The 23251-nt window shown below is 45.5% G+C and overlaps 1 protein-coding gene and 1 pseudogene across 1 annotated transcript; both read right to left on the minus strand.

The window, feature by feature from the left end:
• Positions 1 to 1819: 1819 nt before the first annotated feature.
• Positions 1820 to 20987, minus strand: LOC121168236 (methionyl-tRNA formyltransferase, mitochondrial-like). Its single transcript, XM_040998148.1, has 9 exons — positions 20779 to 20987; positions 18869 to 19078; positions 17012 to 17134; positions 15098 to 15200; positions 13902 to 13977; positions 9983 to 10074; positions 4779 to 4857; positions 3844 to 3926; positions 1820 to 2081 (listed from the first exon to the last, which is right to left on the minus strand). Exons 1-9 carry the CDS (start codon positions 20985 to 20987, stop codon positions 1887 to 1889), a joined length of 1170 nt encoding a protein of 389 aa, XP_040854082.1. The 3' UTR covers positions 1820 to 1886.
• LOC121168237 lies at positions 5936 to 6779 on the minus strand (annotated as a pseudogene).
• Positions 20988 to 23251: the final 2264 nt, after the last annotated feature.

The following is a 23251-nucleotide window of genomic DNA, read 5'->3' on the forward strand; positions in this document are numbered from 1 at the left end:
CCATTTCTTCATTTCTGAGCACCAAGGCCTAATAGCCGATGTTCTTTAATCAAGGGCAAAAATGTTGGCAAATAAGACACTTGGAGTCAGATGACAGCAGTGTGGATTCTGGCTCAACCTAGAAGCGGTTACTTAACCTTCTGGAAAGATGAGACCCAGTAATACTACCTATTTCATAATGCTATTGCAGAGATAAAATTAGGTAGTTCGGGTAAAGTCCTTAGACCCGAGCCTGGCACATCACATGTGTGAGCCCACACTAATGACATTGAGAACCTGCGGTCCAGGCGCTGGCTAGCTGTGCTGTTTCTGTTCCTCATAACATGCCTGGCAAAGGAGATGCAGGTTGTCACTTGGCGGCCACAGAGCAGCCTGGGGCTGCAGTTAGCGGCGGTGTGGGGTGCAGGCTGGGTTTGTGGACTCTCTCTGAGTGCCCGTCAATGGAAAACTGTATTTTTGCCTAGAGGATATTTGATGAAAATAGACTGTAAAGATCAAGTATAAAAGCAATAAACATCCTTCTGGCTGCTGTTCTCTTGAATTTAATTTTATGCTCAAACATTTTTATTGTCCTCTAAACCAGAATAAGACCCCCCTTTTTTCCCCTCACATGAAGTCCATCGTCCTCTTTAGGTTCTTAATCCTGGAGTTGTCACTAGGCAGCAGGTCCCGGTTTCTCTATTTCTAAACTGACATCTGGAATTACACAGATCTGCTTCCTGACCTCAAACTTTCTTCCTACTGTGGCTCTAAGGCAGCTCCTTTAGATGCTACTGCCACCCAGAGGAGCAGATGAAGTTGCAGGCCCAGATGAGGGATGAGAGCAGCTGGATCATGGTGGTGTATCAGTCAGGAGTCTCCAGAGAAAGAGTCAGCTAGCTGTGTACACGAGGATATTCAAAAGCACGGGTCTGGCATGGTAGCCTAGAGGCTAAAGGCTAAAGTCCTCGTCTTGCACACACCAGGATCCCATATGGGCTCCAGTTCTAATCCCAGCAGATCTGCTTCCTATCCAGCTCCCTGCTTGTGGCCTGGGAAAGTGGTTGAGGACAGCCCAAAGCCTTGAGACCCTGCACCTGCATGGGAGACCCGGAGGAGGCTCCGGGCTCTTGGCTTCATATTGGCACAGCTCTGGATATTGTGGCTGCTTGGAGAGTGAATCAATGGATGGAAGATCTTCCTCTCTGTCTCTGCTCCTCTTTGTATGTCTTTCTTATAATAATAATAAAAATAAAAATAAAAAAATAAAATTACTTTGAGCCCAGTGCAATGGCTCAATTAGCTAATCCTCCCCTTGCCAAGTGTTGGGATCCCATATGGTTATCAGTTCATATCCTGGCTGCTCTATTTTTCATTCAGCTCCCTGCTTGTGGCCTGGGAAAGCAGTGGAGGCCGACCCAAAGCCTTGGGACCCTGCACCCATGAGGGAGACCTGGAAGAAGCTCCTGGCTCTTGACTTCAGATCAGCTCAGCTTTGGCCATCTCGGGAATGAAGCAGAGGATTTAAGATCTTTTTCTTTCTCTCCCATTCTCTGTAAAATCTGATCTGTCTCCATTCTCCCCCTCTAAAAACAAACAAACAAACAAACAAACAAATTAACCCCTCCTTTCAAAATCCATATACATACCAATCAGTTGCCCTTGCTTTTAGGGCCAGATACAATCTCCTTGAGTTTGACATAAATCCAAATTTTATTTAAACGTCTTGTTATACAAGTAGAAAAGGTTGCTTTCAACTTTCTTGACACAAACAGAAGAAAGGGCGGCAGTCCATCTTCTCTTTCTCCAACTGTATCATCTTCTTTAGAAATCAAGGCAATTCCTTATAAATAAGGCTTTTTGTAAGTGACAAATACGTAATAGGTTCCTGTCCATCTTCTTCCTACTTAATACACTGTTGCATAGCAACAATTTTTTTTCTCCAGCTTCTTCTTAGCTGTTAGTCTGAGAGTCTGAAATCTGCACTGGCTTGGTTGAGCTTGGGAATGTTTTTGGTACCAAGGGTGTAAATATCCATTGTAGAAGTCAGTGGCTGTCAGAGTTTTTTTAAGCATTACTGATCGGACGCCAATCCAGCCATCCTAAAACAGTGCAAGAGACAAACAGTGAGTAGGCAGTGGTGGCAGAACTGAAAAAAACTAACTACACTTTAGCTCATGACTTATTTATTTTGGACGCAAACCGTTACAACATGCCAAGCTGCAAAAAGCACTGTGGTAGGTCACATGCGCCATTTCTTGGCTCTGAAGGTTGACTACCAGAGGGAGAGCAAAACCCATCTAACCTAACGGGGGCAGAACAAGGGGGCGCCATTGGCAGGGTGGTCTTCCATGGCTTTCTGAGTATGTCCACCTGCCCTGCTGTGACTGGACAATGTGACATCATCAACAGTAGGCAGAACCAGTTTCCTCTTCATCTCTGAAGGCAAAACTGATGCCCAGAGAGGGTGGGTGATTTGTTGAAAGTAGCACAACCCGGTGAGACTCAAACCCACGTGTGCCCACAGTCCCAGCTCTGAGGGCAAACTGCAGGCACGTGGTGTGCGATCACCAGACAGAGGCGTCCAGCCATGCTCCAGAACCCACTGGGCAGATGAAGAGGGGCTGCTGGGGGCGGATGGGCGAAGGGGCTCTGCATCCACAGTCTGTGTAGGCCATGTCAACTCATCACTGTTCTTTAACATTTACAAGACAGCAAGTCGGGGGAGGCAGAATATTTTTCAGGAATATGTCTTGTTACAGCTCAAGTCATTGCACACAGTTCAATGTCTCTCCAAGAACTGCTGGGCAACCAAAGCAGGAGGACTTTTACCCCGTAGTCATTCAGCAGGACACTGGATGTGACTATCTTTTATGTTACCAAACACAACAGCCTGTTAGCTAGACTGCATTACTGAAACAAATTTACAGACACAAATTTTCTTTTAAGAAAGGATTCAAGTTCCTTAACCATCTTTTTTTTTTTTAAGATTTTTGAAAAATTTATTTTTATTGGAAAGTGAGATATACACAGAGGAGGAGAGACAGAGAGGAAGATCTTCTACATGCTGATTCACTCCTCAAGTGACCGCAACGGCCGGTGCTGCACTAGTGCGAAGCCAGGAGCCTCTTCCAGGTTTCTCCCACGTGGGTGCAGGGTCCCAAGGCTTTGGGCCGTCCTCCACTGCTTTCCCAGGCCACAAGCTGGATGGGAAGCGGGGCCACCAGAATTAGAACTGGCACCCATATGGGATCCTAGCGTGTTCAAGGCAAGGACTTTAGCCTCTAGGCTACTGCACTGGGCCCTCCTCAATCTTCTTTCCCTGACCAAGTGACAATAAGGCCTTGGCACAATAGCAAGAGAATCTCACAAAGCTTTGCTAAGGATTTCAGTATTTCTTAAGAAAAGTAAGCTGTCTACTGCCCAATCAGAAGGACAAGCAGCAATTACGTGAAGCCTGAACTAGATAATGATACAAATGATAAATTCAGGGTCCAGCATGGTAGCCTAGTAGCTAAAGTCCTTGGAGCCTTGCATGTACTGGGATTCCATATAGGTGCCAGTTCATATCCTGCCTGTTGCATTTCTCTTCCATCCCCCTTCATGTGGCCTGGGAAAGCAGCAGAGGACAGCTCAAAGCCTTGGGACTCTGCACCTACATGGGAGACCCAGAAGAAGCTCCTGGCTTTGGATCAGCTCAGTTTGGGCCATTTTGGCAACTTGGGGAGTGAGCCAGCAGATGGAAGATGTTTCTATCTCTCCTTCTCTCTGTAAATCTGAGTTTTCAATAAAAACAAATCTTTACAAAAAATGATAAAATCAGTAAAAATCAGTATGGTAATTTCAAACTAAAGGAAAATGTACCTTGCAACAAACCAGCAACATCTGTGACTGCTTGTGGTATATAACGGAACCTGGAGTAACAGTCTGTTCTGTTAGTTTGGGATCTGAAGAATGAGGGCGCGGGGAGAGAGAATGAAAAATAATAATTATGCAATTTCTTGGTATTTTCTCAAAAAAGAAAAAGGTAACATTTTGAGAAGCAGTGTGTTCATACTGGAAAGGATGTATTTGCTGATCTCCTACTTTATAATCATGCTTTAAAAAAAAAATTATTTCCGGGGCCAGCACATTGACTTAACTGGTTACTCCTCCTTCTGCAAGAACTGGGATACCTTATTATGGGTACTGCTTTGAGTCCCAACTGTTCCACTTCCCATCCAGCTCTCTGCTTATGACTTGGCAAAGTAGTAGAGATGACTCAAGACCTCGGGACCCTGTGGCCACATGGGAGACCTGGAAGAAGCCCCTGGTTTCTGATCAGCTCAGCTCCACCCATTGTGCTCATTTATGGAGTGAACCAGCAGATAGAAGATCTTTCTATCTTTCCTTCTCTCTATAAACCCGCCTTCCCAATGAAAACATTGGGAACACAGAATTCAGAGAGCCATGCAGTTCCCTGGCCTAGATTCTCACTGAGCTGCCTGAACATTTTCATCGTGATATTTATCAGAAAGAAACTAACCGAGTCAGTTTTTACTCCCTGAACACATTACTGTACCACATCACAGACTTTAAACAGAAGCGAATTTGGCCTGCCTCCTAGGTTCCCATGATGGTTACGACAGTTCATGTGAATAGACTTTGTAAGGAGCAAGAGAAGTGAATGTAAACTATTATCATCACTGAACAGAATTAAAAATAATTCGTATCTTTTTTTTAAGTAAATGTATAAAATGAACACAATTTTAAATAGATGGCAGTGAGAACATCTTCAACGTTAGTTATTCAGTTAGTACCAGCAAGGACCGAACTGTCCACTTCTACCAAATCCAGAAGTTTAATGGTGTTTTCCATCCAGAGTGTCTGCAACGGAATCTGCAAATAAAATACACGAAGGGTTCATAATGGAGTATTTTCAATCTGTAAGTCTTGCTATTTTGTGTTAATCTGGTCTGACTTTTCTCCCAGTTACAGAGGAACTGGGAACTTGGTCGTTAAACTTACGACACACAACATAAGCATGGTCCTCTCTCAGTTTCTCCAGGGTTTATAAGACCTTAAACATTATTTTTAAAACAGTGTTTTAAAAACACTTTATTAATATTTCCAATTTAAATATATATTTATAAAAAATTCAAGCACTACAGCACTGATGTTAAAAACCATCTCTTAGAAAGTGATATTCTGTAACCAATATTTTGAATATTATTACAAAAATCTATAACAAAGTTTTACAAAGATCTTATACTTTACATTGGCCACAGACAATTTTTCATTACTTCTTTCTATTTCACTCTGTATATGCAGTATATATTTCAGTTTTTTAAGATGCATATTCCAGTTTTTTTTTCAATTTCTTGATATTATAAAGTGTTACTGATCGGTTTTTTAGATGTATCTTTGAGCACTATGCATTTCTGGAAAATAGTTTTTGTGTGTGGTTTTAGGTGGAATGTCTGGGTTACAGACTTACATAAGGAATCTATTGCTGACTATTAGTGAGGCAAGTCAACTTGTCACATATCTTGAAGATTTACTTATTTATTTTGCTTTATCAGCTGATATATTTCTTTGATTTTATTTAATTGTATACGTGAAGACCAAGGGTGTTTTCTTAGTTATAAAGCAATCTTAAAAAAACCCCTCTATTCAACCAAAACACTATGTCTTGTCATGTTTCATAAACAGTCTAGTAAATACTAACAGGTTTCTTGTACATATTATTCCAGCTCTGGAATAGTCTGATCACATTTTCATAACTAGCCAGTCAATTCACTTTTACCAACCACAAAAATTAAAAAGACATGCTGTCTGTAAATTCATTTGCTATCTTAAAGCTTTCAAATCAAAGAGAAAATATTTACATCTCAAATACAAAATTAAAAATTGTTGGCCTCTAAAAATCAATGACTTACATGATCATGAATTTTTCTTTCTTTCCTTCTTTTTTTTAACCAATTCATTATATCTATTCAACATGTGCATCACTGGTACTTACTAAACCTTATCAATGCTTGCATGTTCTGTTGGGTTCATTTTGCTTTGTTGCTTCTTAAGAAGTTACCTGAATCTGTTCTCAGAAAAGGATCAGGATTTTTGGAAAACCAACGCAGCTACAGTGTTTCCAGATCTGCCACCAAAGCTGAAGGTAGGGGTTGGCAGTCCTTCAACAAGTTCAAATCCTTCGCTGAATTCACTACGTAACTATTCCTTGGTCCAATTACAGAGTTTATTAGGAAAAAGCCTTTTGCTTCTAACACCCTGGAGAAGGAGTTCACAAATTGCTTCCTCTTGTCAACTGCATTGTCAGGATTAAGGCTTATGGCATCAAAAGTCCCTTTGTTGATACAAATTTGAAATCCAGACAGCTTTGTGGAAAGATTCAAAAAGTCTTCCACCTTTAATTTGATGTTAGATAACCCTTCTTTCTCTAGGATATTTCCAGAAAGCTGAACTGCCAAGGGAGAGTAATCAATTCCAGTAATATTACTGAAACCAAATTTTGCAAGTTCAACCAGGAAGACACCATTTCCAGTTCCAACATCCAGCACTGAAGCATCCAATAGAACCTTCCGTTTCTGCATCCACCTTAGCAGTCGGTCATGCTCTCTTCTCCAAAGCAGATTTCTCCTGTATCCCCACATTCCCGGAAAGTCTGTAGTTCTCTCTCAGACAGCATCCCAATGCTCTCTGGTCTCCAAAGCGGACAGGCCGAAGCCATCCTCAGTGGGACTGTGTGCCCCAGCCCGCGCCGTGGCCTCCCCGCTGCCGCTGCCATCGTCAGCACCCCAACTCATCTCCAAGAGTTATTTATTTTTATTGGAAAGGCAGATTTGCAGAGAGAAGGAGGGACAGGGAGAAAGATTCAACAAACAGTGGCTCACTCCTCAAGTGGTTACAACAGCCAGAGTTGAGCCAATCTGAAGCAAGGAGCTTCTTCCGGGTCACCCATTGCAAGTGCAGGGTCCCAAGGCTTTGGGCCATCTTTGACTGCTTTCCCAGGCTACAGGCAGGGAGCTGCATGGGACGTTTAGCAGCTGGGACATGAACTGGTGCCTATATGGGATCCTGGCACATGCAAGGTAAGGATTTAGCCAATGAGCCATCGTGTCAGGCCCACCCTTTGCATATATCTTACCAACTTTTTCATATCTTAATAATTTGCAAAGATCTTTTTATATTTAAGATAGTAGCTTTTTAACTCATGTATGTGTTATGAATATTTTTCCTAATCTGTTGACTTAATTTTAGTGTCAGTCATTCATTTCCATGTTTAAATTTTTTTCCTTTTTTTTTAAAAGATATATTTATTTAGTTCTTTAAGAGGCAGAGGGAATGAGAGATAAACACAGAGAGGGAGATCTTCCATCTCTGGTTCATTCCAAAGCTAGGATCTGCCAAAGCTAGGAGCCAGGTACTCCGTCATGGTCTCCTACACAGGAGGCAGTGACTGAAGTACCTGGGCCATTAGCCACTAGCTTCCCAAGTGCGTTAGCAGGAAGCTAGATTGAAAGTGGAGCAGCTAGGACTGGAATGGACATTTCCATATGGAATATAGGCATCTCAACTGGTACCTCAACCTGCTGTGCCACATACCAACCCCTTCAAAAGATCCTGGAATGGTGTGGACCAAAAAAGCCACATATTTTTAACTGAGAATAGTAAGTATGCAGAACACACATTCAGAACATGCAGCTCTCGTGCTTGAGTGGGGATCCCACGTGCTCATCAGAGCATTCAGAAAGGAAGATGATGGCAAGGACTTAATGTCAGTGTGCACCATCAGTACTGCTATGCCTGCGTGGACTTAAATATCTCCTTTGATCCTGGCAGCCGAGAACACGGCTAGTGACCCCACGGGAGAGGTGTGAGAACATACAGAGAACACGGAGGGCTTGCCGAGCAGCCCTGGGAATCAGTCCCCACCCTGTCTCTCAGAGCAGCGCTCCCAGTCTCCAACAGCACAGAGTGCTTCTTGCCCAACAGGAAAGTGGAGCTGCAGAAGACAGAGATGTGGAGAGGCCCCTGAGCTGTGGCCTGCACTGCATCTCAGGACGCTGCCCACTATCTCCGCATGGAAGTCTTCCAAGTGTCTCAAACACAACATGGCTCAAATCCCACGAGCTTAAGCATCAGCCTGTCCCCACACCTAAGACAACCTCCAGTTTATCTATCGTGTTATTCTATTTTCATTTTCATCAAAGAACGTTCACTTTTTTTTCTTCTTCATTGGCTTATTTGTCGTCTGTCTTCCCACACCACCTCTATCTGCAGTCCCTACTGTACTAGCTGACACATTAACAGGCTGTCAGCACCAGTTCTGCTTCTGAAAAGATGAATAACAAACAGCAGCTGTCACTGAATGCGTGCTTGCGCTCCACCAGATATCACAGGAGCTGCTTCAGGCACACTCCCCCAGCCCTTATCTTCCCACCAACAGACTCAAGCTCAGGGGTCAAGTACCTTGCCCGAGTTCCCCAAGTCACAAAGTCCCCAGAGGGGCAGAGACAAGAGGGAACCCCACCCTGTCTGCCTCGGAAGTCCCTGTTTCCTGATGCCACTTGGCTGTCGCCAGAAAAGTACACCATTTGCTCTCAGACACGTCTTGTTCAAAGCTGACTCTGACTCAGTACCTAGCAATGGGACCTTGAGCACAACTTGGTAATAGTTCACGGAGTATCTGTATCAGGCCTCAACTTATCCAACTTTAAAACTGGATAACAACAACATGTGCCTGGCCTGACAGCGTAGTTGTTAAAGTCCTCGCCTTGCACGCACCGGGATCCCATATGGGTGCCGGTTCTAATCCCAACAGCCCTGTTTCCAATCCAGCTCCCTGCTTGTGGCCTAGGAAAGCAGTTGAGGATGGCCCAAAGCCTTGGGACACTGCACCCGCGTGGGAGACCCGGAAGAGGCTCCTGGCTTCGGATTGGCAATTATCGGCTGTTGAGGTCACTCGGGGAGTGAATCATCGGACGGAAGATCTTTCTCTCTGTCTCTCCTCCTCTTTGTATATCCGCCTTTCCAATAAAAATAAATAAATCTTAAAAAAAAAAATAAAATAACAACAACATGAGGCTGCACTAAAGAATCTGGTATGGTGAGGATATCCCAAAGCAATCTCCTATTTTACCCAACATCAGTGTAAGAAGTTAGTTATGCATTAAAAAACACGTTTAGTAAACCCAGAGTGTCAATAGCATAAGCTACCAAAATGAAAAATTCCTACAAACTTATCAATGAAACGAGAATTTATCTTTGATATTTTAACCAGCTATTATGTTTATTTTGTGTGTCATATGTGGATATCAATTAATTGGGAATCTGACTATAAAAAATTGCCCAGGGGCCTGACACGGTAGCCTAGTGGCTAAAAGTACTTGCCTTGCATGTGCCAGGATCCCATATGGGTGCAAGTTCGTGTCCTGGAAGCCTCCCTTCCCTTCCAGCTCCCTGCTTGTGGCCTGGGAAGGTGGTGGAGGACAGCCCAAAGACTTGGGGGACCTGCACCCATGTGGGAGATCTGGAAGAGGCTCCTGGCTCCTGGCTCATCTCCGGCTGGTGCAGCCACTTGGGGAGTGAACCAGTGGATGGAAGATCTTCCTCTCTGTCTCTCTGTAAGTCTGACTTTCAAAGAAAAAGAAATAAATCTTTTCCAAAAAATGGCTAAAGGCAGAAAGACATACTGCAAAAAGCTTTGGATTAGGAGTTGGGAAACTTAACATTTGTTACTTAGTGACTGGGTACTCCTAAGTTAGTAACCTCATTTCTATTTCCCTGGTCTATGAAATGGGATAATTAAACGAGGTTATATATAACTGAAGATATGAACTCAAAGGCTGCTATAAAAATTAAAGTTTAGACAATATGTAAAAGAAAAAAAACCTTGATGTTTTCTAGGTTTGATTCACAAGATTCATCCCCAAACACATTCAAAAAGCAAATAAAATGCAAATAAAATCCAGTAAGATAAAACTATAACCTGAATCTTCCAACTTACTATGTTTCCAATGGCACGGTAAAGTCTGAATACTTGCGCTGAAGTTTGTTCTTCCCATTTGACACAGCTGGTGCCAGCAGATACCTTAGGAGCTAGAAGACAAAGCCATGAGTGAGGATGACCATCAGGTTCAATGCCATGAACTGATAAAAACTGATGCTCAGTAAGAGACTCAAGAGAATTTAATATTCTTCCATTGAACACATATGTTCAAAACTTTCCATAATATAAAAATAAACCGAATAAGCACTAAAAGAAAACATGAGTAGAAATTGCCCTTCTAACTATGACTGAAGGCCAAGAAACAATTAAAGATGGATATTTTGTACAGCATAAAAATCAACTTTCTTAAAAAGAATATATGCATTTGTTTGAAAGGCAGAATTAGAGAGACAGAGAGATCTTTCATCTGCTGGTTCATTCTGCTGGCTACAATGGGGAGAGCTGGGCCAGGCCAAGGCCAGGAGTCTGATACTCCATCCAGGTCTCAAACAGGTGGCAAGGACCCAACGCTCTGCTGCTTTCCCAGGCACATTACCAGGGAGACGGATCAGAAATGGAGCAGCTAGGACACAAAGTGGCACCCACTTGGGATGCTGGCATCACAGGCAGCAGCTTAACCTACAGAATCACAATGCTGGCCCCCAAATATACTTTTTAATAAGACAAAAGGAAAGTTAGATTTCAAATTTCAATTTGTATCACAGAAGGCTAATTTTTCTACTATATAAACTAATCCTAGAAACTGAGAAGATCAAAACCCAACAGAAAACCGGGCAAAAGATATCACACTTCTGGAAGAGAAAGAAATGTAAATAGTCTTTAAACACAGGAAAGGATCCTATACATCCTCCACAGGAGTAGCACTCTTTAGAACTACTCTAAAGATACAAGCTCTTACTTACAGATTAGAAAACAGCATATGCAAAAAATTGTTTCTAGAATTATTTTCTGAAGTAGCAAAAGATAGGAAACAACCCAATGCTTATCAGTGGGGCCCTGCAGGGGCACAGCTGGCTAGGCTGCCACCTGCAGTGCCAGCATCCCATAACAGAGCTGGTTCCAGTCCTGCTGCTCCACTTCTGATACAACTTCCTGCTAATGTGCCTCGAGGGCAGTGGATGACTGTCCAAGGACTCAGGCCCCTGCTGCCCAAGTCTGGGACACAGTTCCTGACGCCTAGTTTCTGCCTGGCTCAGCCTTGAGTTTGTGGGTATTGGGGAGTGATCAGGTGGATGAAAGATCTCTGTCTCTTCCCATCACTCTTCTTTCCACATTAAATAAATCTTTTTGAAAGAAATAGAGGCCCTGTTAAACAAATCCATATCATCCACATCACTAAGAACTGTGCTACCACGAAAAAGGAAAGAACAGGGTCTGGCACAATGGCTCAAATTAGTCAATTCTCCCCTTGCAAGCACTGAAATCCTGTATGGGTGTCAATTTGTGTTCTAACTGCTCCCCTTCCCATCCAGCTCCCTGCTGTGGCCTGGGAAAGCAGTAGAGGATGGCCAAGGTCCTTGAGACCCTATAACCACAAGAGAGACCTGGAAGAAGCTTTTGGTTCCTGGCTTTAGATCGGCTCAACTCCGGCTATTGTGGACATTTGGAGAATGAATCAACAGATGGGGAATATTTCTCTCTGTAGATCTGTCTTTCCAAAAAAATAAATAAATCTTTTTTTTTTTCTTTAGAAGGAAATAATAGGGCCCGGCGCGGTGGCACAGTGGTTAAGGTCCTCGCCTTGCACGCCCGGGATCCCATATGGGCGCCGGTTCTAATCCCGGCAGCCCCGCTTCCCTTCCAGCTCCCTGCCTGTGGCCCGGGAAAGCAGTGGAGGACGGCCCAAAGCTTTGGGACCCTGCACCCACGTGGGAGACCCGGAAAAGGCTCCTGGCTTCGGATCGGCATAGCATCGACCGTTGCGCTCACTTGGGGAGTGAATCATTGGACGGAAGATCTTCCTCTCTGTCTCTCCTCTCAGTATATCTGCCTTTCCAATAAAAATAAATAAATCTTTAAAAAAAAAAAAAAGAAGGAAATAATAAACTCTTTCCATGAACTGGACATGACCTTCAAGACAAACTGTTGAGTGTAGGGGAAAAGGTGAAGAATAAATTGTATGGTAGCTTTTGTAAAAAAAAAAAAAAAAAAAAGGAAAAATAAAGATATATGTATTTTTGCTTATTCTGGAAAAAGTGAACACAGCAAACTAAATGCAAAACTAATAAAAACGGTGTCCTATGACATGCAGGGATGTGGGACTGGATGAGACAGGGATGGAAGCAGGACCTCCAGGCTTTTGTAAATGCTTTGAACTTCAAAACACTTAATGCGCTTTATACGGTCAAAAAGTAAAAAATCAATCAGGAAATACAGCAATCATCAAAACAGAAAACAAACTGAAACAAAGTTAACTCTGTATCAAACTAGGTAACTGAGCTACAAGGAAACAATAATTATGGCTATAAACTGTAAACATTGTAACCTTACTGTGTGACCTTGGTAGTACAGATCTTAAGGTCCAAAACCAAAGAACAATAAGCAAGCAACCAAAAAAACATCAAGGAAATTCTAAATCTTTTCGGTGGTTTTTTTTTTGTGCTGTATTATAATACAGTATTATAATGCTGTATAGAACTAAAATATTGAAGCTATTTTATGCATAGCAAATAAACAGGGATATCTGCACAATGCCAAAGTGTTACCTCATGGGTTACCTGCTAATTGCAAAAGAGAAAACGGGTCTCTTTATACTGGATGAGATGGTGACCGCCATCTCAACGAAGGGATCAAATTCAGCTTCACTAGCTTTGGTGCAAGCTGGTATTGTGGTCTACTATTACGTCACCCTAAGACCGGAGGGGATAGAGGTGAGAGCTCTCTCAATATATCTTTTAAAACAATTTTAGCTTTTGAATCATCATATAGTTTATCTATTCAAGAAGCAAAATTAGTGATCCATGCTGTGATAAAATAGGCACTCTCTAGCTGTGGTGCTGGCATCCGAAATGGCAGCTGGTTCGTGCTTTAGCTGTTCCACCTTCAGTCCAGCTCCCTGCTCATGTGCCTGGGATAGCAGCAGCAGGTGGCCCAATCCTTGGGGTCCTGCTTCTCTGCAGGAGATCCAGATGAAGCTCCTGGCTCCTAGTCTCAAACAGCCCAGCTCTGGCTGTGGATAGCCACCTGGGGAGTGAACAAGTGATGGAAGATCTCTCTCCACCTGTCTTTCCTTCTCTCTGTAAATCTGCCTTTCAAATAAAAACAAATCTTGAAAAACTGAAAGCAAGGTTAAATTATAAAGAAAAAAAATTTAAAACACCCATGGAAATTAAAACCCAAGCTAAACCACACTGGCAAAGTATCAGCTAACCAAGTATCTGGCCTGGATTCTTCAAAAAGTCAGCAACAGAGGGAAAAAAACAGTGGAGGGATTACGCTAAAGAGGCTGAAGAAATAAAACAACTCTTAAACAGTGCAAGCCCCATTCTTTTTTTCAAACCCTAAAGCAGATTTTGACAGGAAAACTTAAATAGGAGCTAGATATTGAACGCTATTAGGAAATTCATTTTTCTTAGAAATGCATGCTAATGTACTTAGAGGCGAGAGGCTGTGATCTCCTCTAAAGGAGAAAGTTAAGCTTACTGCAAACACTAAACAGAGAGAGAGAGAGAGAGAGAGAACAGGGCCAAATTTTGTTAACTGTTGACTTGGCTGAAACTGGTATTTACTACACTAGCCTGTCTAAAGCTCTGCAGGGCACACGTTAAGAGGGAGAGGATGACTCACCAGTCAGTCCCTGGGAAAGGACATACGAGTGGGCGCTCTGTCTTTAGTCAAAACGCAGGGGAAGGGACAGCCAAGGCCCGGCTGTTTGGCCCATCCCCGAGACATCAGCCTGTCTGTGGCCTTCACTCACCGTGTGTCACCCCCTCAGCAGGCTGCTGCCGGCCCTGCTGCAGACTCTCAGGCAGAGTCCTCAGAACTGACAGGAGCTACAGGAAAACGAGATACGTTTAAGGCGAATCGAACAACAGGAGCAGAAATACATTGTAGGTCTGTACTATGAGATGCCCTGTAACTTTAAACAGAGCTGTGGGGCACATTCCGGGGGCAGTAAATCGGCTCTAGGTAAGAGACCCTGGGCCTGCTGCGTGAGCCTTGAGTCACCGCTATGCCTTCCGAGAATGCTGGGCTCCGCCTGGCTGGGAAGACCTGGGTTCGATTGCTCACTTCCCACAGCCCCTCCGTGCAGGAAGGTAGGCAATGAAGCTTTGCAGATGGAGACTGTACTCTATATATAGTCTTGGGGCTCGGGGTTCAAATCCCAGGTCTGCAACCTACCAGCTGTGTCACTGTGAAAAGTTATTTAATTTCTCTTTGGCTTTCTGTGTCATAAATCTGTGAAACAGATGCTAGCAATAACATCTCAAAGGCTAGCTGAGAAGACCAAACAAACACACAAACAAACAAAACAAAATGAACAGGGTTGGCACACAAGTCAATACCCAATAAAGAGCGGACACTATTGTAAGACCGCTGCCAGGATGAATGGTCAGAATAGAAAGTGCCATACACAATATTTGAGACAATGTTTTTCTGCTGTGTATAAGATCAGTTAGTGTATAGGGAAACATACTATTTTAGTCATTAAGTATTTGTCCAGATCCCACTGTTAGATTCAGTGTGCTGTACACAGCCATGGAGAGAACAAAGATTATCTATAAGGTGGGGTCATTAGCAGAATTCCAGGACACAGAGATGCGAATGCTGGAACCCAGGCATGGAGAGGAGGGGAAAGCTAACAGTCACTCAGGAGCCAGCTGTGGTGCTGTCTGACGGGCAGCCAGTGAGCCCCGGAGGTGTGACCTAACACACCTCACCCCCAAAGGTGACAGCTGCCGGATGGGAAACCTGCCCTGCCCAGAACTCTCCCAAATGCACATGTAATTCCAGACAGTGGCTGAAGTTTTAGGAAGTCAGGGATGAAAACTCCATTCCTCATAGATTTTTTTTTTTTAAGAAGCTTAAAATTTAAGTCCTAGAACTGTTTGCCAAAACTCTGGGGAGGTCTATGAAGCAACTGAAGAGAGGAGGGATGCGGCGGAACCATACCATGCTGGCACCCAGTCTTGACAACACCACTTCTAACTCCTTCGCAGTGCTTTTGGGGGGCACAGGCACAGTTTCCTGCTTGATAATGGGGCCCACGTCAAACCTGGCAAAGAAATCAAAATGTGGGTAATAACACGATCACTGTTTCTGAGGACAGATTATCTGTCTACCCACCATAAAGACAGTTCAGTACTGCCCACTAGTGGCGATGCTAGCCATTAGCAACAAGAAATGTGTCAAAGAGGAGCAAAGTATGTCCTGTACTTAGATTTTAAATTACTTTTTTTCCTAGGGTTGCAATCAGAGGTTTAATTACAATTACAAGTAATTCTACCAATAGGTATTATTTTTAAAATCTCTCTTTGTACACAGAAAAAAATATATTTTCTGGGCCAGGCACAGTAGCCTAGTGGCTAAAGTCCTTGCCTTGAACATACCAGATCCCATATAGATGCTGGTTCCTGTCCCAGATGCTCTGCTTCCCACCCAGCTCCCTGCTTGTGGCCTGGGAAAGCAGGAGGGACGGCCTAAAGCCTTGGGATCCTGCACCCACATGGGAGACCGGGAAGAACCTGGCTTTGGCTCAGCTCCGACTGTCATGGCCACTTGGGGAGTCAACCAGCAAATGGAAGATCTTTCTGTCTCTCCTCTACGTAAATTTGTCTTTCCAATAAAAATAAATCTTTACAGAAAAAACAATAGGTATGGCAGAAAAAATGTTTTAGACAATTTATGACCCAGTGACACAAAATATATTCCTTCAAATTTTGGGGGGCCATCATTTAAAAACCAGGGCAAAGGGCCAGCGCCATGGCTCAACAGGCTAATTGCTGACATCCCATAGGGGCCTGGTGTAGGCCCTGCCTGCTCCACTTTCTAGCGCCCTGCTTACGGCCTGGGAAAGCAACAGAGCATGGCCTAAGTCCTTGGGATTCCGCATCTATGCGGGAGACCCTGGCTCCTGGCTTTGGATGGGCTCAGCTCTGGCCATTTTGGCCATCTGGAGAGTGAACCAACGAATGGAAGATCTTTCTCTGTCTCTCTTGCTTTATGTAAATCTGCCTTTCCAATATAAATAAGTAAATCTTGGAGCCCAAGGCCAGCAGAACTGAGATCCCCAACAACCAATACAGAGATTCCTGTCTTGGTTCGGCATCTGGCCCAGTAGTTAAGATGCTGATGAAGACACTTGGGAATTACATCAGAGCCTTGCCCTGAGTCCTACCTCTGGCCCTGGAGGCCAGCTTCCCACAGATGCAGGTGTTGGCTCAAAAAGCTGGATCCTTTCACCCACGTGGGAGACCCGTGTTGAGTCTGCAGCTATTATGGGTATTCGGGGAGGGAACTAGTGGATTAGAGCTTTCTCTGTGTGTCTTCTCTCTCCCTTTATGGCTTTCAAAACAGAAAAAAATAAAACCATCTCATACTTAAGCAGTATTTTTAAGAAAAATACAGATGTGAATATAACTTTAATTAACAAGTTAAAATTTTCACAAGGGCTTTTTCACATGTAAAAAAACTTTTCATATAATTTTACTTATCTGAAAGGCAGAGAAAGAGAGAGAAAAACAGAAAGAGAGAAAGAGAGAGAGATATCTCCCATTTGCTGGTTCATTCCTCAAATGTTTGCAATAGTCGGGGCTGGGTCAGATTGAAGCCAGGAGCCAGGGGACTGGGTCGCCTATATGGGTGTCAGGAACTCAGCTACTTGGACTCTCGCCTGCTAACACAAGACACGGGGCTTATGTCAGAAACCGGGGTGGGAGGGGTTGGGGGGGGTTAGGGGGGATGCATTACAAAAAGCCACGAAGCAGTATGTAGTTGCAGAAGTAAGCACCCCTCCCACTTTTCTCCTGAGATTGCTATCAACATTTAAAATTCCCTCCTCCAAATTCCCAAGAAGACACCCAGTACCTCTTGGGTCTGATCTGCATGATGGTGACTCCGGTGAGTGCGTCTCCGTGAAGCACCGTGTGGATGATAGGGGCTGGCCCCCGCCACCTCGGCAGGCAGCTGGGGTGCACGTTCAGCATGCCGCTGAGGGAGGAAATGCAGAGGTTAGTCAGCCAGCTGCCTTCCCCATTGAGTCCCCGCCACCTCAGCTAACGAGCTGCTTTGCATCATTAGACTTTTCCCCCACATGGCCCAAGGACTGACCACTTCAATCTAATCCAGATCACCCAAAAGGAGAAAGTCAAAGGTCGGCTCAAGGTCTACTCTTTCATCCTAAGAAACCAATGAAACTTAGAAAAAGCTGTTCCACAACAGCTCATGACTTCCAGGGGTTCTTACTCTACAATGCACCTTACAAACGCAGACCGTGCTTAGGGCCACATGATCACCCTCAGTTCACTGAGCTCACATAGAGCATTCTTTTTTTTTTTAGCATTTAATTTTTTTTTAATTTTGACAATCTTTACATAGTTAATTAGGGTAAAAAGGTTCAAGGACTACAGGAAAGTGGATAAGACTAGTATTTTTTCCATATTGTTTCCTTCATGTTTAAAGGGGGGTATTTAAGGGAGAAGCCCACCCAATTTCCCACCCTCCCCAGGTCCCGGATGTAGGGCATGCTCTGAGGATCTTGCTCAAGTGGTTTTGATATTTCAACAGTTATGAATCGCTGCCAATCTTGCCACTCCACGCACTATGAGGTCTTCAAAAATCCATTGATCGACATAGTCCATCATAACTGAGATGGTTGGTTGACCTGTTCTGTCTTCTCTCTTTTCTTGGTAAGGGTTCTGAGTCCGGCATTTAGATTAGGAAGATCTCCAAAGAAACTTTGTCTGAGGTGCACATAGAGCATTTTTAAAGTAAGCTTCTAGAATCCCATCTAGCTCCACTCACCTTTGCTGCTTTTCCTAACACACCTCTCTAAGTGTTTTAAATACTAATCTGTACTTAGTTTAACAGTGTCTCTCCACCAGTACAACTAAGCAAATCAGCTGTGTAACACAGGAGCCCCCTGTGTGCAGGGGGCTGTGGACAGAGAAGCAGGCTGGGGATAACAGGTGGGAGGCAAGGTTAAGGTAGAACAGGTAGCCAATGTGGCCCAGCCCAAGTGTGGCCAGAGCCTCAAGTTCATGCAGGCCAACAACAAAGGTCTTTGCCTTTTTCTAAGTGAGATGAAGCAGCAGAGGTTTCCAAGAGGAGGGGTGGGGACCAACTTAGGCTGAGAGGGACTGCTTTGCCGGTGGGCTGGGTAAAAGACTGAGAACAGAAGCCGAGACGCGTTAGCTGGCCATCGCAGGGACACAGGTCGGGGTGACAGCAGTGAAAACCACCAGAGGTTCCAGGCAGGTCCTGATGGCAGAGCCAATCGTTATTTCCTGATGGGCTGGCTGGATCATGGGATGCATCTAGGGTTTGGAGTTTGGGGCCTACGCAGCTAGAAGCAAGGATGAAGTGTCCCTTCTTGAGATAAGGAGTGAAGGAGGAGCAGATGCTGGGCAGAGGTCAAGAATATAGTCTTGGGTACCTCGGACAGAAGGGGTCTAGGGAATCATCCCAGCAGAGCCAGGAGGGGGCAGCAGGTGGTAGGCAGCTGCAGTCAGAGGAGGTGGGCAGCAGGGACAACCCATCCATGGCATTTAAATACCAGGCCACAGAGAGCCACCAGGAACTTGCGTCAATTCATGCCACAAAGGCACACTTTTATTTTAAAAAAAAAAATGATCACTCAGGTTCAGATTATGACATGGTAAATGCCAGATTCCTTTATCAAAACCCAAGGTCACCCATCTGTATTTCCTCAGAACGCAAACTTACTAGGGAAATTTAAGAATAAGAGCCTCACTCAAAAGTCGGCCAAATGAAGCGACGACTCCCACATCGTAGTCCCCGGAGCCCACGTCCGGCCACTCGTGCACCTGCAGCTGAGTCTGCAGGGCAAACTGCTTCACTGGCAGGCCTCGGGGCGACGGCGAGGGCACCGTGACTACCTCCAGCTTGTCGATGAGGCCTTCCTCCTTGTTCTCCCTAAGTCAGAAAAATCAGGAGAAAAAAAAAAAAAGAGGAACAGCATGAAGGCAAGGACCCAACTTTACGCACTACTATTGAATTATCTTTGGGATGAACTCATGAAGGATTTGGGACCAAATGATTACAACAAACATGGAGGTGGCCATGTGGGCTAGTGGTTAAGATATTTGTATCTTAGGCCAAGAGTACCTGGATTCAAGGGACACTTTTGGCTCCTGACTCCAGTTTCCAGCTAAGGTGCACAAGGGGAGGGTGACAGTCCCAGGAGCTAGGACGCTGCCACCCAAGTGGGAGGCCTGGATTGAGTTCCCAGCCCCAGCCATTGTAGGCATTTGAGGATGCAATCAGTGGATGGGAAATTTTCCTGTCCCTCTCTCATTGCCAATGGAAAACACACACAAGTGGAAGCTTATTTAACCAACTTGAAAAGCCAGGTGCGGCGAGTGGCTACCATTCTAGAGAACTCTAGAAACACAAATGGCATGGACATTTTACACAAGAATAGTACATATACTATTTTGCCTTTTTTTCTTTCCACCTATTAGTGCTACATATATTATTGCAGGAGTCTTTTTTTTTGAAAAGATTTATTTATTTTCATTAGAAAGTCAGATATACAGAGAGGAGGAGAGACAGAGAAGATCTTCTGTCCCTTGATTTATTCCCCAAGCAGCCACCGATCTGTAACCAGGAGCCCGGAGCCTCTTCCAGGTCTCCCACGTGAGTGCAGGGTCCCAAGGTTTTGGGCCGTCCTCGGTCCTCGACTGCTTTCCCAGGCCACAAACAGGGAGCTGGATGGGAAGCAGGGCTGCCGGGACACTAACTGGTGCCCATATGGGATCCTGGTGCATGCAGAGAGGACTTCAGCCTTAAGGCTACCGTGCCAGGCCCAGGAGACTTCTTAAAAAATGGGCAAAACAGGGCTGGTACAGTGCCTCAATAGGCTAATTCTCTCTGTGGTGCCATTATCCCATATGGGCACCAGTTCATGTCCCGCCTCATGGCCTGGGAAAGCAGCAGAAAGAAGATAGCCCAGGTCCTTGGGACCCTGCACCTGCGTGGGAGATTCAGAAAATGTTCCTGGATCCTAGCTTTGGATTTGCTCAGCTCTGGTCATTGCAGCCATTTGGGGAGCAAACCAGCGGATGGAAGATCTTTCTCTCAGTCTTTCCTTTTCTCTGTAAATCTGCTTTTCCGATAAAAATGTTTTTAACAACATTTCTTAAAAGCAAAAACAGAACTACCTTACTTTTTTCTATAACCACAATTGCATAGTATTCAACACACCTTTTGAGGAGCTAGGAGAAATGCAATTCACGATGGGCCTGCTGGCAAAGCTGCCGCCAACATCAGTCCCTACCCGCCACACCAGTTCTGCAACAACTAAATGTGTGCCTAAGATGTCTGCTGTGTACCTTCATTTATTTGAAAACAGCTCTGGTGCCGACCGTGTCCTTTCCACCTCGCACAGTGGACAACACGAAGGAGACACGACCGTCCGTGCAGAACCGAAAGCCCAAAGGGTCCAAACTTGGAGGAGGATCGGAAGTCAGGAGGGAAAGGAAAGCGAGGTCCCACCCTGCTGTGCTGACGACCTTGGGCGGGGTGGCACGGGGTGCAGCCCCGCGGCCCTGCGCTGCACCTGCCGGGGGACCCGACCCGGCGCCCGGCCAGCCCGGCCAGCCCGGCCCAGGTACCTGGCGGCGTGCAGCGCCCGCAGCGTCTCGCGGGCGAAGTGGTCTGTGCCGAAGAACAGCACCCGCCAGGGCGGCTTCTCGCGGACACGAGCTTCCCGGCGGTCTTCTCCGCCGACCCCGGCCAGCGCTCGCCACGGGGGCCGCGGCCTCCGGCTCGCCACTCCGCTGGCCAGGCCGGGCCCCCAGCAGCTCCGCGCCAGGACCCTCATGGCCGCGGCCGGCCACGGCCCACCCCGCGCAGGCGCGCTGCGCCGCGTGAAGTCGCCGGAAGAGAAGGGCGGGGCCCGAGGCCATTGGGGGCGGAGTCACGTCAGGGCGGGAGGGGGTCGCCCGCCTGACTGATCGGAGGCGTGTTCCCGCTGTGTTGCAGCTAGTGAAACAAATTCGCATCTTGTAGAGTGGAAGAACTCCTGCTTGTCGCCTGGGAGGCAGCGCCACAGACGACCTGGGGAGGTCGGCCAGACCCAGGCCTCGGCGCCGCGTGCCAGGGGCAAGGACCGAGGCCGGGGCAGCTGTGGGCAAGCTGTGGGCAAGCTATTTCCGGGGTCCCGCCACTGCAGGGAGTGCCAGTCCGGGCCCGTCCGCGAGAGGACGCTGCGCACCAGCCTTTTGGAAAAAAAAAAAAAACATGCATGCATGAATGAATGAATTTTGCTGTTCGAGGCGTTACCGCCCAGTGCGGGTTCAGTGGATGACCATTGGGCTGGGTGGCCACAGGTGACCCTCTCTTCCACCTGCAGGTTCACTCCCCGAATGGCTGCATCCAGAGCTGAGCTGCTCTGCAGCCAGGAGCTTCTTCCAGGTGACCCACATGGGCAAAGGTTCCAAAGCTTTGGGCTACTTGACGAGTAGACCAGGGGATGGAAGATCTTTCTGTCTCTCTTTCTCTCTGTAAATCTGCCTTTCCAATAATAATAAATAAATCTTTAAAAATGTTACTGCAAGTATCTTGTATCGGTTTACGTTTAAAAAAAAAAATGCTGTGGGACCAGTGCAATGGTTCAACTGGCTAATTCTCCACCTTCAGCCACCAGGATCCCATATGGCTGCTGGTTGGTGTCCTGGCTGCTCCCTTGCCATCCAGCTCCCTGCTTGTGGCCTGGGAAAGCAATAGAGGATGGTCCAAAGCCTTGGGACCCTGCACCCACGTGGAAGACTTGGAAGATGCTCCTAGCCCCTGGCTTCAGGTCCTGGCTCAGCTCTGACATTGCAGTCACTTGAGGAGTGAACCAACAGATGGAAGGGTTTTCTGTCTCTCCTTCTCTCTGTAAATCTGCCTTTCCAATAAAAATAAACAAACCTTTTAAAAAATCTAGGCTAACAACATTCATCAAAAATGAATTTCCAATGTGAGACTACTTGTGTAGCCTTTCCCCTTACAGTTAGATTGTAATGAAATTTGGAGTAATTCCCAAGTTATGATGGGGTTATCCAACATGTCCTGATTACTACTGGGGCCAATGCTGTGCCTCATGTCCTGTCCCCCTGACTCTGACCCCTCAAGAATGTGCGGGTTGGGATTAGGTGTGCACAGTTCAACACCTAATGCTGACTTGCCAGATTCTTGGGCATTCCTCAGACACATCGCTGAGCAGTTTATCCTGAGAATGAAACTCCAGGGAGTGACATTTATGAAAAGGACTACGCTGCAAACAGCTCAGAGAGCCACAGGGAAAGGCCATAGACTTTGATTTTATTCTACTGTTGGACTCTGATTTGTTGAGTGACTAAAGCAGATATTTAGTTACACTGTAACCAGGAGCAAAGGGTCAAAGACACTGAGAGAATTAAGGATTGTACATAAAGGTCAATGACATCAAAAGTCTCCAGGGCTGAGGGTAGAAGGCGGACGATGCCGGTAATGGCTGCAGAAAGTTCTGGCAAAGACTACTTGCTTTGCCTTGTGTCACATCACTTCCCACCCAAAGTCAATACACTAATATGTTTCCAGCAAAATAGCTGTCTGTTGGAAAGTGTCTGAGAGTGACAATGACTCCCTTTGAATGCCTGGCATCCAAACTACTACAGGATAGAGACCTCAACGCCCTACTGAAATGAAATGCCAATAACTTTTTACTTACTTATCCTACTTTTAAAAAATTATTATTTTGTATTGAAAAGGCAGATTTACAGAGAGCAGGAGACACAGAAAGATCTTCCATCTACTGGTTCACTCACAAAGGGACTGCAATGGCTGAAACTGAACCAATCTGAAGCCAGGAGCTAGCAGCTGTTTCTGGGTCTCCCACATGGACATAGGATCCCAAGGCCTTAGGCCATCCTCTGCTTTCAGAGGCCACAAGCAGGGAGCTGGGTGTGAAGTGGAATAGCTGGGACTCCAACCGGTGCCCGTATGGGATCCTGACACTTGCAAAGTGAGGATTTCCCACTGAGCCATCATGCTGGGCCCTGATCCTACTTTTTTTTCAAAAAATTTCCTTCCTAGTCCCACCGTCTTGTTTCCCTGCTCTGG

This window comes from Ochotona curzoniae, unplaced genomic scaffold (assembly GCF_017591425.1).
Source record: "Ochotona curzoniae isolate NIBS_2020 unplaced genomic scaffold, NIBS_Ocur_1.0 patch79, whole genome shotgun sequence".
Classification (NCBI taxonomy): domain Eukaryota; kingdom Metazoa; phylum Chordata; class Mammalia; order Lagomorpha; family Ochotonidae; genus Ochotona; species Ochotona curzoniae.

What these genes read in the sequence shown, in the direction of transcription:
- LOC121168236 (XM_040998148.1), bottom strand. Translation starts at nt 20,987, where the DNA reads ATGAGGGTCCTGGCGCGGAGCTGCTGGGGGCCCGGCCTGGCCAGCGGA. An exon ending in GGACAGTTCGGTCCTTGCTG is followed by an intron (nt 3,927 to 4,778) that starts GTACTAACTGAA and finishes CTCATTCTTCAG; the next exon opens with ATCCCAAACTAACAGAACAG. An exon ending in TGTTGCTGGTTTGTTGCAAG is followed by an intron (nt 2,082 to 3,843) that starts GTACATTTTCCT and finishes GCACTGTTTTAG; the next exon opens with GATGGCTGGATTGGCGTCCG.